Below are 14,308 nucleotides of genomic sequence, written 5' to 3'. Positions count from 1 at the left end.
AGATGAATCCGGATCCATCTCAAGATGAATCCGGATCCATCTCCAGAAGATTCTGGATCCAAATCAAGATGAATCCGGATCATTCTCAAGATGAATCCGGATCATTCTCAAGATGAATCCGGATCCATCTCCAGAAGATTCTGAATCCAAATCAAGATGAATCCGGATCATTCTCAAGATGAATCCGGATCCATCTCCAGAAGATTCTGGATCCAAATCAAGATGAAATCCGGATCATTTCTCAAGATGAATCCAGATCCATCTCCAGAAGATTCTGGATCCAAATCAAGATGAATCCGGATCATTCTCAAGATGGATCCGGATCCATCTCCAGAAAGATTCTGGATCCAAAATCAAGATGAATCCGGATCATTCTCAAGATGAATCCGGATCCATCTCCAGAAGATTCTGGATCCAAATCAAGATGAATCCGGATCATTCTCAAGATGAATCCAGATCCATCTCCAGAAGATTCTGGATCCAAATCAAGATGAATCCGGATCAATCTCAAGATGAATCCGGATCCATCTCCAGAAGATTCTGGATCCAATCAAGATGAATCCGGATCATTCTCAAGATGAATCCGGATCCATCTCCAGAAGATTCTGGATCCAAATCAAGATGAATCCGGATCAATCTCAAGATGAATCCGGATCAATATCAAGATGAATCCGGATCAATCTCCAGATGAATCCGGTTGCATCTTAATGTTAATCCGGATTTATTTCAAGATGAATCCAGATCCATCTTAATGTTTTCCAGAATTAACCCAAGATGAAACCTGATCCATCCCAATCCAAATCCATGAGAAAGTGAATCTTGATTCACCTCAAAATTTAATCATCTCTGCCTTAGCCGATGGTACATACGCGACCCCAAAATTTAATTTAAAAAAAATTAATCTTGAACTTTCTGAGATATCTAATAGACATTAGTAAATCCGTAACTACCACTAAACTTGGTAGGAGGAGACAACGGCATCTGTAACAGCAACGTCAAGGCCAACAACGGCTTGTTTGCTTATTTCGAGTAACGGATTTAGCAGTAGATGGTGTGAAATTGCTACGTCCATGAAACTGAGAGAATCATGAAAAATATGTAGACATAAAGCTATGCTTAGATAAGGCCTGGTCAGTGTGGTCCAATCCCTGGGGTACAGCTCTGAGAGAGAGAGAGAGAGAGAGAGAGAGAGAGGAGAGAGAGAGAGAGAGAGGGGGGGCGGGAACAGTATATCCCACTCTCTGGGGAACTGGTTTACCCCTAGACCTAGAGAGAAATAAGAAGAAAGTAGAGAGAGAGAGAGAGAGAGAGAGAGAGAGAGAGAGAAATAAGAAGAAAATAGGGAGACAGAGAGGGGGGGGCCTAGGGGGAACAGTATATCCCACTCTCTGGGGAAATGGTTTACCCCTAGAGTTAGAGAGACATGAGAAGAAAGTTGAGAGAGAGAGAGAGAGAGAGAGAGAGGAGGGATAGATGAACCTTACACTAAGCGTAGACCCGGATACAGCGTTTAGCTCCGTGATGTAAGTCGCACAGTAAACTTTAGAAAAAAAAAATATTAAAATCGCTTAGAAGCCAGTCGTTTTTTAAAGTGAGCGTCTCTCACATGACCGCCGTGGTGTCAGTCATGTTGACGAGAGAGGAGAGAGAGGAGAGTGGTAGAGAGAGAGAGAGAGAGCGACCGTTTCTTATCAAAGGGGAATTAGTTTGGTGAGGAAATTGCCTGTTTGTGATGGCCCTAAGTTCTCAGAGAGAGAGAGAGAGAGAGAGAAGAGAGAGAGAGAGAGAGAGAGAGTTTTGCCATTTGAGATGAACTTGAGCAAATGTATTACCTGACAGAATTAAAGAGTTAAGCTGAGAGAGAGAGAGAGAGAGAGAGAGAGAGAGAGAGAGAGAGAGAGATAAATGCCTTGATGTTTTTTTGTTGAAAGGAGTAAGGTTAAATACGAATCGTTGCTTTGGTACGAGTCTCTCTCTCTCTCTCTCTCTTCTCTCTCTCTCTCTCTCTCTCTCTCTCTCTCTCCAAAGTTTAGCTGTTTTGCTTGGTAAGAGGGTATATACATTTCTGTCAGTGCGCACTTTACATTTCTCTCTCTCTCTCTCTCTCTCTCTCTCTCTCTCTCTCTCTCTCTCTCTCTCTCTCTCCACGTTGAGCTAAGTAATTTATTCATAATCAACAACCTTAAAATGTCAAAGTATCACCAATGTTTACAAAAAAAATTATATTTTCATCAAAATTGCCTGTTAAATACAAAATATTCTAGAGGTATACTCTTACCCGATATTTTAATAAAACCTTCATTTTTTAGGTCATTTTCAACCAAACCTGATTTCTTGCAAAACTGCAAAAATTGCTTTAATTTTTCCATCAGCAATTTACGTGTCAGTTATAATAAGAATTCTTGACTTACTAAGACACGAATTTGGGGGAAAAAACGATGCTGGGTCGTTATAAGTGAGATAAGCGCGTTTTATAAATAGATAAGTGTTTTTAAATACATACATGTATGTACATTTTGCTAAGGGGGCTCAGAAGTATGCTTTCTAGTATATATATATATATATAGCTATATATATATTATATATATATATATGTATATATATATATATATATATATATAATATATATATATAAGGATATATATAATATATATATATGTATATGCTATATATATCTATATATAGTATGAATTATAAAGTATTATATTATAATATATATCTACTATATATATCTTCTGCTTATATATATATATATACATGAAACCTATATAGTGTAATGTGCAAGAGGATGACTGAAGACGAAGAGAGGGAAGAGAGAGAATAGAAGTTCATACCCCAATACCGCCAACGAATTAGATATCTTTTAAATCCTTCCAAGATATCACATTATCATCCATATTCCTATTATTATTATTATTATTATTATTATTATTATTATTATTATTATTATTATTATTAACTAGAACAAGAGTAGTGTTTAAATTCAATTTGTGTAACCTCATAATATGAGTTTAATCTTCCCATCTGGCTGTATTCCACAGCCAAAAGAAAGAAAAACCTTTCCTTCTCATGGCGCAAGAAAAACAATTATAAGCTCTTCCGTTTAGCAACAGTTGCTCCCACAAGCAAGCAAGATGCTGATACAAGGCAGATTTAAGCAAGCAACAACATTCTGTTGCCTCGGTTGCTTCCACATTGTTGCATGCATTGTTTGGCTTTTGTTCTCCGAGTGTGGAGTTGCATGCTTGCAATATATATATATATATATATATATATATATATATATATATATATATATATGTTTGTATGTATAATAAATATGTATATATATACACGCACACACACACACATATATATATATACATATTTACATAATATCGCATGTCTGTTTATATATTTCATCACTGTCTGGTTGACAAGTTCTTTACAGCATTTATTGTTCTGTACCCAAAGTGGTTCAACGTGACTATAATGGTCTATTTTCTAAATATTTATTTAATAATCTGCCAAGATCTCTTTTTTTTTTTTAACAGTTTATGCAATTATAATCTAATTGCCCCTCTTATCTGTCGTATATTCAGGCGTTTATTAACCATCTTTAAGAAAAATTTTCAGGAATACCTTATCTTGTTGACTTTATCAAAGTTTATCCAAACTGTCCTGGCGGTTGATCGAGACTGGCTGAGAGTGAGTTGCCAGTTACCACTTTCCCCCGCGAATTTGAGTTGCCAGTTTGCCATTATCCCTTGAATGTAACTCTCCGGTTTCGTAATGAATTCGGCCATAATAATAAAATAATAGGGCTTGCCGTGGTGTCCGCGTGCATGTCGAGATAAAAAGGAGTAACTTTCGTATCGGCTGACAGCTAATTTCGCGTCTGAGTTGTGAAGAGAAGAAGGCTTTTGAGATGGACGCAAGTAGGTCTTGGCGTTGCTGGGAACTGTGATTACACGAATGCCAGCGGGCAACATTATGATTGTTTACATTAAAGCAGTTCGCAGCTGCAATCTTGCTGCATTGAAGGCCCAGATAGATTGCTGGGAGTGCATCACTAACGGCCTATCTTATGACCGTTTTCGTGCGCTTGTACAAAAATAAACTCAGGGAACATTTGACAGCTGTCTGACGATTCTGAATCAAGGCGTCGGTAATGACAGATGATTTTGATCAAAATAAATTCCTCCTCTTATCAACTTAAAAATAAGTCTAGGTCTATATTTTACGTCTTTGTAATACTCCAGCTGTCGACAGAATCAAGAATTCTCTCTCTCTCTCTCTCTCTCTCTCTCTCTCTCTCTCTCTCTCTCTCTCTCTCTCATTGTCAAAGCCCTTACGTTAATCAAATAATCGGTGCGATATTTTGTTTTATGTCTGTACAATACTCTAGATGTTAAAAGAATAATTCCTCTCTCTCTCTCTCTCTCTCTCGCCAGAGCCCCTGGCGTTAATTAAATCGATGCAAGAATTATTACTGACAGCCGAAAAGATGATGATGTTTTTGTACCAAGAACAGATTTCAGGACCTCGTGACGTCACGATATCCCTTGTAATAGAGATCAGAGCCTCTTGAGTTTTTTTTTCTTTCTTTCTTTTTTTGTGACGTAAATGACAATAATTCAGCGAAGATTGCGTGTGATTACAACAGCCAGCTGACTGTCTCTTGACGGTTTTATTACGCTTTAGTCAAAGCTGTCTTTAAAATTGCAGTAAATTGAAGTTGATTGAAGATATACTGCAAATCCAGTCGTCACCGAGTTGAGAGATCGAAATTTACGTCATTTGTACATGGAGATGTTTGTGGGGCTGTAAGATACTCGGTGGAATTTTTCATTTAAGGGATTTCAATTCAAAGTTCATAAAACTTGACCAAATTTCTGGCAAAGCATTTGAATGAAAATACAAAATTTTACCCTTAACATTCATCGAATAATTGTTTTCAATATTTAGGAATTTAAAGTCAGCAAAATTCAACACAATTTTTCACATAGCTTTTAAATAAAAAAATAAAAAATTGAATGTGAACCGTCTTGATAGTGTCACTGAAGATACTTTACCCTTTTACAAACATCGAATAATTGAATAGTATTTTAAAGTATATATATATATATATATATATATATATATATTTTTTTTTTTTTTTTTTTTCTTTTTTTTTTATTCAAAAATTTTATGTGAACCATCATGGAAACATCACTTCAGGTACCTTAACCCCTTTTCCAAACGTCGAATAATCGACCATTATTTAAAAGGCTTTTAGTCTGAATGGGGCATTTTATCACTCGAATACCCATCAGGCCAGGTGGGCAGCCAATGGGAGATCTAGGCTACCTACCCCCGAAACCCATAAGTCCTTTGTTAAAGTCAGCCATACCCAGCTACCTGTCATATTTAGAGCAGAGTGACCTAGATTTTAATGACAGAGAATTAGAGGAGGATTGACAGAGCAACCTGACATCAGAGAATGAAGTCAAGTGAAGTCAGGTTATGCATTGGTTGAGGGTAGAAGGTCCAGCGAGATATTATTATTAATATTATTATTAGGAAGGAGGCCTTCTCTTGGGGCAGTGGTATTGAATATTATAGCTGTTTCAACGGCATTTAATTTATATAGAATCTTCTCGATTCTTCTTATTGTCTTTTTTTAAACAGAATTTATTTAAGAGAGAGTCTTCTTCCAAATAATAATTATAATAAAAAACCAGAGGCTGAAGTAGCTCTAGGACTCATGCAGAAGAGTTTGATCCCAGAAACGGCGCACATAGTAAGAAAAGTGATGGACTCCTAAGGAGGCAGGATGCAACCCGGAACCCAACACTATAAAATATCACCCAGTCGAATTGGAGGAATGTAATAATAATAATAATAATAATAATAATAATAATAATAATAATAATAATAATAAATATTATAGCTGTTTCAACGGCATTTATTTTATATAGAGTTTTCTCAATTCTTCTTACTGTCTTTTTTCATCAGCATGTAGCTGGTATAATCAGGTTTCCTAAGGACATAGGTTCATTTCCAGCTCTAGGCCGCTATAAATATTGGCATGCAGACACCATCTCTTCACTTCCACTGCTAACCAGCCAAGAAGATGACCTACGAGAAGGTTGAAACGTCGCGATAAGCCAGAGCTATACCAGCAGTAATACCAGCTGAATACCAGAGACGACCCCAGCCTGACATTGACCTCTCTTACGGAATGATACCAACACCGACGACGATCCCTGGTTGATCTGAACCAGAGGAATGCCTTCCCATGTACCAGTATTCTGATAATACCAGTATACTGATAATACCAGTCTTTGATTAACAAAGCCTGTTCTGAATAAAATGCCACTTTCAGCATTATCCCTAATATGAATATTTGGACATTTATTGCGAAGTATCGCTGAGCCAGAAAAGCGAGTAATAAGAAAAATAGAAAAGATAATATATAAGATTAATTCGCTGAATATTGCCATTTTATTCGACAGTATTATTATTATTATTATTATTATTATTATTATTATTATTATTATTTATCTGGAAGAAGACCCTCTCTTAAACAAAGCGATTTTATATTATTCATTATCTTCTCTCTTATTCTTATTACTCGCCAGAGAAGCGAGTAATAAAAAAAATAGAAAAGATAATATATAAGATTAATAATAATAATAATAATCTCCTTGGGGTAGAGGGTAGTGCCATTAGGGTATCTCATGTGGTGTACTGTAGGCATTACTTAAGTTTCATTGAAGCCATACTTGGGCTCCAAGCTTCAACCACTTTCATCTAACAAGTTTCTACATTATTTTCAGCGCTGAATGACCTCACGGGTCCCAGCGCTTGGCCTTTGGTCTAAATTTTATATTTCTGTTCCAGTGGATAATGTACGAGGGTGTATAAGAAGAATATACATTTGTATGCATAACCTATTGCTTCTATGTATACTGTCCTGGTTATGTTACTAAAGCTTAATACCGAAGTCAAATGAAAAGGTATAATTTGATACATCGTAGAGTTATTACCAATTTACAAATGAGATATTAAGAGGAATTGTTTTACTTAAGAAATTAAAACTTAGATTACAACCTTATGCTTTCTTCTATTTCAGTTTATGTTTTTCTTCATTGTTGGCTTATTTCATTTCCTGGTGTTTACAAAGGTATCATTTATTTTTTATTTAAATGAAATCCTATTCAGTCACTGATCACAATTTCCAAAGTTTTACTTATGAATTTTAAGGAAACTTTATCGCGTCTAGATTATTCTTTTTTTTTAGATAGGAAAAGCATCCCTTATATCCTGATAAGAATCAGCTAGCCACGCCTTAACCTTTAGATTGTACTGTAAGATCTCCACAAAATTATGATTATATATATATATATATATATATATATAAAATATATATATATATATATATACTTTTTTTTATATAGTCACAGTACGAAAAGAAGAAAGAGAGGAAATCCTGTCATGTTGGAAAAATCACGACATCCCCTTAAAAAATGGAAGCATAACTTATATTTAACGAAAGCATAAATTTGATTTAACTGCGCTGCTAATTAGGTTGGCAGAAACCGTATGCTTGTTATATGACATCAGCCCTTGTTTATTGTCCTTTGTCTTGGCCTGGTGTCAAAAAAGCATGATGTGCAAGTAGTGGCTGAGAGAGAGAGAGAGAGAGAGAGAGAGAGAGAGAGAGAGAGAGAGAGAGAGAGAATACTAAGGAAATGCTTCTCTCCCTTTAACCAGCTACCCTGAGAAACATGCAGCTGAGAGAGAGAGAGAGAGAGAGAGAGAACGCGCACTAAGGAAATCCTTCTCTCCCTTTATCTAGCTACTCTGAGAAACATGCAGGTGAGAGAGAGAGAGAGAGAGAGAGAGAGAGAGAGAGAGAGCGCGCGCGCACTAAGGAAATCCTTCTCTCCTTTTAACCAGCTACTCAGAAACATTCAGCTACGAGAGAGAGAGAGAGAGAGAGAGAGGGAGAGAGACAGACAGACTTCTAAGGAAATGCCCCTCTCCTTCTCGCGAGCTCCAATGAGCAACTTCTGCAACAAGTTGCAGCACTGGCCCTGCAGCTTGTAACATGATCAACATGATTATTCTAATTTGCCATTTAAAAAAAAAATGCTGTTTGGTCATGTTCTCCCAACTCGCCTGGTTTGGCTTTTTTAAAAGGGATTTTGTATAAATGGATGGATAGATAAATATGTCGGTTAACGTCAGGGTAGAAGTTGTTCCTTAAGCATTTTGGCAAGGTTAGAGGGATGCAGATAGAGAGAGAGAGAGAGAGAGAGAGAGAGAGAGAGAGAGAGAATGTATAAATTAGTATTTTGCTCAAGCATGTGAAAAGAAATTCCACTTTGTCCACAACAATGTGATTTTTCTAGTAGAAAAAACATAAACTGTCTTGATTTTTTTTTAGACCATATTAGCGTGGAATTTCCTCACACACACATACACATATATATGGTGTGTGTGTGTGTATGTGCATGTGCGTGCGTGCGTGCGTGCACAAGAACCAAGCTGGTGTCACATCTCTCCCTGCAAACAGCAGCCAGGAACAAGCCTGTCGTCAAAAAGCCACGATCGTGACTCTATCTCCTTTGACAATCCTTCTGTTTGCAAACCCCGTCATTATCACTCCATTTTCCCCTCCCTCCCTCCCTCCCTCCATCCCTCCCTTCGAGGGCAGGTCATTCCTGGCGAAGGGTAAGGGCCCCGCCTTCTCAGAAGGGAGGAAACATCTGCCAATTAGCAGCTCTCTCTCCTGTCGGGGATGCTCACGAACGTCGCAGGTCTAGGTAATTGCTACTGTCTTGTGAGCAGTTGGAGAGCTTTTGTGTGTGTGTGTGTGTAAGGAGAGAGAGAGAGAGAGAGAGGGAGAGAGAGAGAGAGCGAGAGAGAGAGAGAGAGAGAGTTGTGATTGTAGGTGTGATTGTGTAAAAGGAGGGTATAAAGGTTTCTTGGGATTTGTTGAGGCTTAACTGAAAATACTTAGAAATATATATATATATATATATATATATATATATATATATATTAGATATATATATATGTATATATATGTGTGTGTGTGGTGTGTGTGTATATATATATTATTTATATTATATATGATATATATCTATATATATATATATTTTATATAGATATACACACACATATATATATATTACACGAACGCGCAAAATACGTTCGTGTACAGCCAAAAACGTAAAAAGTGTTGATATTTTCCTGAATATTATATTACCAAGTCTGATTGTAGCCTTTCACCTTCGTTACTCACTGAGATAATACATCTCGCAAAGTTATATTTGATTTTATTAATATTTATTTTTTTACATTTCTCCTTCGTGTTCCTTCAGCCTCAACGTAGCAAATTCCCTAATCGCCTCATCTGCGAAGAGCGAGACGCGGTGGACTCATTAAGAGAGTATTTATATGAAAGATATTCCCGTCCGTGTCGCGGTAAACATGCAAACGTAAACATACATCCAACGGGAAGGGGGCGATAACATCCCACTTTATTATAGAACAACAACAACAACAACAACGGCTGCTGTTCCTTCTCCAGGTCTACGTAGTATTTTATTTACATTCGCGTTGATCTCAAATGGAAGGGCTTTTAAAGACGGGTTGGCCCCATTTTAGTGGGGCGGTTTTTCTCTCTCGTATATCTGATCGGTTTATGGTTTGTGAGTCTTTGGGTTTGTGTGTGATATATATATTATATATATATATATATATATATATATATATATATATATATATGTATGTATGTATGTATGTATGTATGTAGTATGTATGTATGTATTATATATATATATATACATATGTTACGCAAAATGTGGATAATTGCCAAATGTGTACATTTTGCAATTAATTTTGCCTATTGTGTACAATTTGCAGGCACCAAGCGCTGCAAATTGTACACAATAGGCAAAATTAATTGCAAAATGTACACATTTGGCAATCATCCACATTTTGCGTAACATATATATATATATATATATATATATATATATATATATATATATATATTATATATGTGTGTGTGTGTGTGTGTGTGTGGTGTGTGTGTGTGTGTGTATGCAGAAGCCAGGTACTATGTCGTACCTCTAAGTAAATGGGGATACAATCCACAATGAAGTAAAATCCTCTTGTAGTTTAAAATATATATCTTGTACAGGATTAAAGCTTTCGACCATCAACTGAACAAGACCACAGTTGATGGTCGCAAAGCTTTAATCCTGTACAAGATATATATATATTTTAAACTACAAGAGGATTTTACTTCATTGTGGATTGTATCCCATATATGTGTATGTATGTATTATATATTATATATATATATATATATATATATATTATATATATATAAACATTAAATATATATATAAACGCTGCATTAAGGTCTTGTCATACTTTATTTCGTTATTCAGTTGCGAATTTTTGTATAATATTGAGCATCATTCTGAATGTTCTTATTTTCCAAGCTTCTTTTTTCCAAACTTCATATATTTCGTGACTGTCCTAATGATTGTTTATAAGAATGTGTTTTTTGTTGTGTATTGGGTGGCCGTTAGTGATGAGGGCTGGGGTGATATATATATATATATATATATATATATATATATATATATATATATATATATATATATATATATATATATATATATATATATTATTTATTTATTTACATATAATATTCAATTAAACATCTATTTAAAAGATAAGCCGTAAAATGTAAAAGCAATAATATACAATCCTTCACAGACCAGACTCACTACATATATATTAATTATGATAATGACAATGATTGCAAAACAGAATTTTTTTTATATCCTTTCCTCTCCTCTTTGACAGGTCAGCGCCATCTATGAAGATCCGTCTCTTGAGTCCTCGATGGAGCTGGTAATGCTCAGAATAATCTTCTACAAGGACGAACAACAGTCTCAGGTGAGTTGACGAGAGTTGATCTTTATGGTTGATGACTTCTAGAATGATTAACCACAACGTGATCACTGATAATAATCTGTTTAATCTGAGTCTTGCTAACAAACAGGTGTGAGACTTGTTGAATAGACTAAAAGATTCATCTCGTTATCTTTTCAATACTTGCTGTACAATTTTCAAAGCGTGATGACGTCAAATGATCTCTAAAAGACAGATCTTTTGTGATCATTGATAGATCTTTGTAAATGGCTTGTTAAGTGATTAACGACGTCATGATCATTGATAATATTTTATAATCAGATTCGCGCTATCAAACAAGTGTTACCCATTTTGCAAGACGTTAAACAAACAAGAGAATTTTACATTATATTTTTAAAAGTTACAGTTCAGTTTTCAGATTGAGTGCCCACATTATACCAATCTCTAACTAATGGTGATTTTTCAATCTCAGTTTCAACCGGATAATGATATTCATTACACTTACGCCAAAAGAACCCGTTTTTGGACAGTGGTCGATATAGATTTGCGTCGTCAAGAAAGGAAAACTGGACGTAGTCGTAACTGATTGTGGGAGGAAGGAGATATATAATTAGTTAGGCCGAGAATTATATATACCTGCTTGCGTGTTGGAGTTAATGTTATCGAATTATGTGACTTTGCAAGTAGTGGTATACTCAGTGGATTAACATTAGAGACATGAACTGGAACTTCGAATTTGGGATGCTTTTTATCTCTCTCTCTCTCTCCGCCATGAGGTCTGTGTATGCTTGAGAACACTGAATTAGGGATAGCTTTTGGCATCATATCTCTCTCTCTCTCTCTCTCTCTCTCTCTCTCTCTCTCTCTTGGCTGTGCTTGAATTTTGGATACTTTTGGTCTCTCTCTCTCTCTCTCTCGTCTCTCTCTCTCTCTTCATCCGCTATGAGGCTGCTTGAATGGGATGCTTTTGGTATCTCTCTCTCTCTCTCTCTCTCTCTCTCTCTCTCTCTCTCTCTCTCTCTCTCTATGAGGTCTGTGCATTGAATTTGGGATAGCTTGTTGTCACCTCTCTCTCTCTCTCTCTCTCTCTCTCTCTCTCTCTCATGTCTATAGGTACCAGGATCTCTCAATGTAATTCATGACTAGAAAGCCAAGATCTCCCAATGTAATCCACCTTTCAATGTAATCCATCTCCCAATGTAAATATTTAACGAGAGGTACCAACACCTGTCAATGTAATACATTGGAAAACATGAAACACCTGCTATCGTAAAGACCACGAAAAAATACAGCTATTCACAACATCGAGATTTACTCTCTCTGAGGAGTCTCTTCCTTATTCCCCTCTCTCTTCCCCTCCTATCCCCCTCCCCCTACCACCCCCCCCGCCCCCCCGCCCCTTATCCCTCCCCCACCGCATACCAGCAATGTAATTGTTTATCCTGCGAGGCTGATGGCATAAAAGTGGAAGTCAAGTGGAGGATAAAATCTGGGGCCGCCATCTTTAAAAAAGAAAAAAAAGAAAAAAAAAAGCTGAAGGGAAAGGGAAGTAGTACAAAGTGGCACGTCTCTCTCTCTCTCTCTCTCTCTCTCTCTCTCTCTCTCTCTCTCTCTCTCAATTACTCCAGCTTCTCAAACTGAGGGAGCTTGTATTCGATCCCCTGGGAGGGCAATGGAAGGAAGGAAGGAAGGAGGGATGTTGGGCTCGTTGCATAAACAAAATCCTTGGAGAGAGAGAGAGAGAGAGAGAGAGAGAGAGAAGAGAGAGAGAGAGAGGTCTTGAAGAGGTGATTACCATCCCACCGGTGGGAAACCATTCATTAGCTACTCATGAGACTCTCTCTCTCTCTCTCTCTCTCTCTCTCTCTCTCTCTCTCTCTCTCTTTCTCTCCGCTATGGGTTTGTGTATTCTTGAGAGCATTGGGATAAGGTTCTCTCTCTCTCTCTCTCTCTCTCTCTCTCTGACCGCTTACTCAATCCATCACATCCTGAAGGCTCTCTACTTCTTCAAGTATCCATTGAGTCATCGGCTGAGCCGCGATGGCGTGGAGCGCAATTGACGGCCACGTACAGTAATGATGTAAATGACAAGTTGGTCCCCTTATGGGAGACACATTTTGCCTGTAAATGTCACCTTTCAGGAGGTTTATGGCTTTAACGTTTATCGTAAGGTAGGGCACAGGTGAGCGTAACGTCTCGGGCTCCACCTTGGCTGACAGTGACGTGAGATTGCTTTAAAGTTTATCCTCCATATGACAAAGGGCCGGTTTTAACTCCGTTTGGCCTATTTTGATCAAATTGGTCCCTGCGCTAGTCACCGTCTGAAGACTTTTCTGTATTCTAAGAGTGAAGCCTTTTCTGTATTCTAAGAGTGAAGCCTTTTCTGTATTCTAAGACGTGAAAAAAAAAAAAAAAAAAAAAAAAAGAAAAAAAAAAAAAAAACTTTTCTTTTATAAAAAAAAAAAAAAAAAAGACTTTAAGAGTGAAGCTTTTCTGTATTCTAACCGAATTTAAGCCTTTTGTTCTGTATTCTAAGAGTGAAGCCTTTTCTGTACTCTAAGAGTGAAGCCTTTTCTGTATTCTAAGAGTGAAGCCTTTTCTGTATTCTAAGAATTAAACCTTTTCTGTATTCTAAGAGTGAAGCCTTTTCTGTATTCTAAGAGTGAAGCCTTTTCTGTATTCTAAGAGTGAAGTCTTTTCTGTATTCTAAGAGTGAAGACTTTTCTGTATTCTAAGAGTGAAGCCTTTTCTGTACTCTAAGAGTGAAGCCTTTTCTGTATTCTAAGAGTGAATCCTTTTCTGTATTCTAAGAATTAAGCCTTTTCTGTATTCTAAGAGTGAAGCCTTTTCTGTACTCTAAGAGTGAAGCCTTTTCTGTATTCTAAGAGTGAAGCCTTTTCTGTATTCTAAGAATTAAACCTTTTCTGTATTCTAAGAGTGAAGCCTTTTCTGTATTCTAAGAAGTGAAGCCTTTCTGTATTCTAGAGTGAAAACTTTCTGTATATTCTAGGGATTGCAGCCTTTTCTGTACCTAAGATTGAAGCTCTTTTCTGTATTCTAATAGTGAAGACTTTTCTGTTATTCTAGAAGTTGAAGACCTTTTTCTGTCACTCTCAAGATGGAAGCCTTTTTCTGTTTCTTTAAGAGTGAAGCCTTTTCTGTTTCTAAGAGTGAAGACCTTTTTGTCCTGTACTTCTAACGAAGTTGAAAGCCTTTTCTGTATTCTAGTGAGGTTGGAAGCCTTTTTCGTATTCTAAGAATTAAACCGTTTCTGTAATACTAAGAGTCGGAAGCCTCTTTTCTGATATTCTAAAGAGTGGAAGCCTTTTTCTGTATTCTAAGAGTGAAGCCTTTTCTGTATTCTAAGAGTGAAGCCTTTTCTGTA

At 36.7% G+C, this 14,308-nt stretch overlaps 1 protein-coding gene across 2 annotated transcripts in view; it reads left to right on the top strand.

Moving 5' to 3' along the window:
* The window catches only part of LOC135206056 (A disintegrin and metalloproteinase with thrombospondin motifs 3-like), a 115,793-nt gene that overhangs the window by 70,014 nt on the left and 31,471 nt on the right, over positions 1 to 14,308 (top strand). For both annotated transcript variants that reach the window (XR_010312667.1, XM_064237245.1), the window contains exon 4: positions 10,855 to 10,947. Coding sequence is in view for 1 of the 2 variants with exons in the window: in XM_064237245.1 (XP_064093315.1) it covers positions 10,855 to 10,947 (93 nt within the window). In the remaining variant the exon portion in view is untranslated. The remainder of the gene's footprint in view (positions 1 to 10,854; positions 10,948 to 14,308) is intronic.

The sequence above is a fragment of the Macrobrachium nipponense genome, chromosome 29, assembly GCF_015104395.2.
Source record: "Macrobrachium nipponense isolate FS-2020 chromosome 29, ASM1510439v2, whole genome shotgun sequence".
NCBI classification, from domain to species: domain Eukaryota; kingdom Metazoa; phylum Arthropoda; class Malacostraca; order Decapoda; family Palaemonidae; genus Macrobrachium; species Macrobrachium nipponense.
This window is presented reverse-complemented; position numbering and strand designations above follow the sequence as displayed.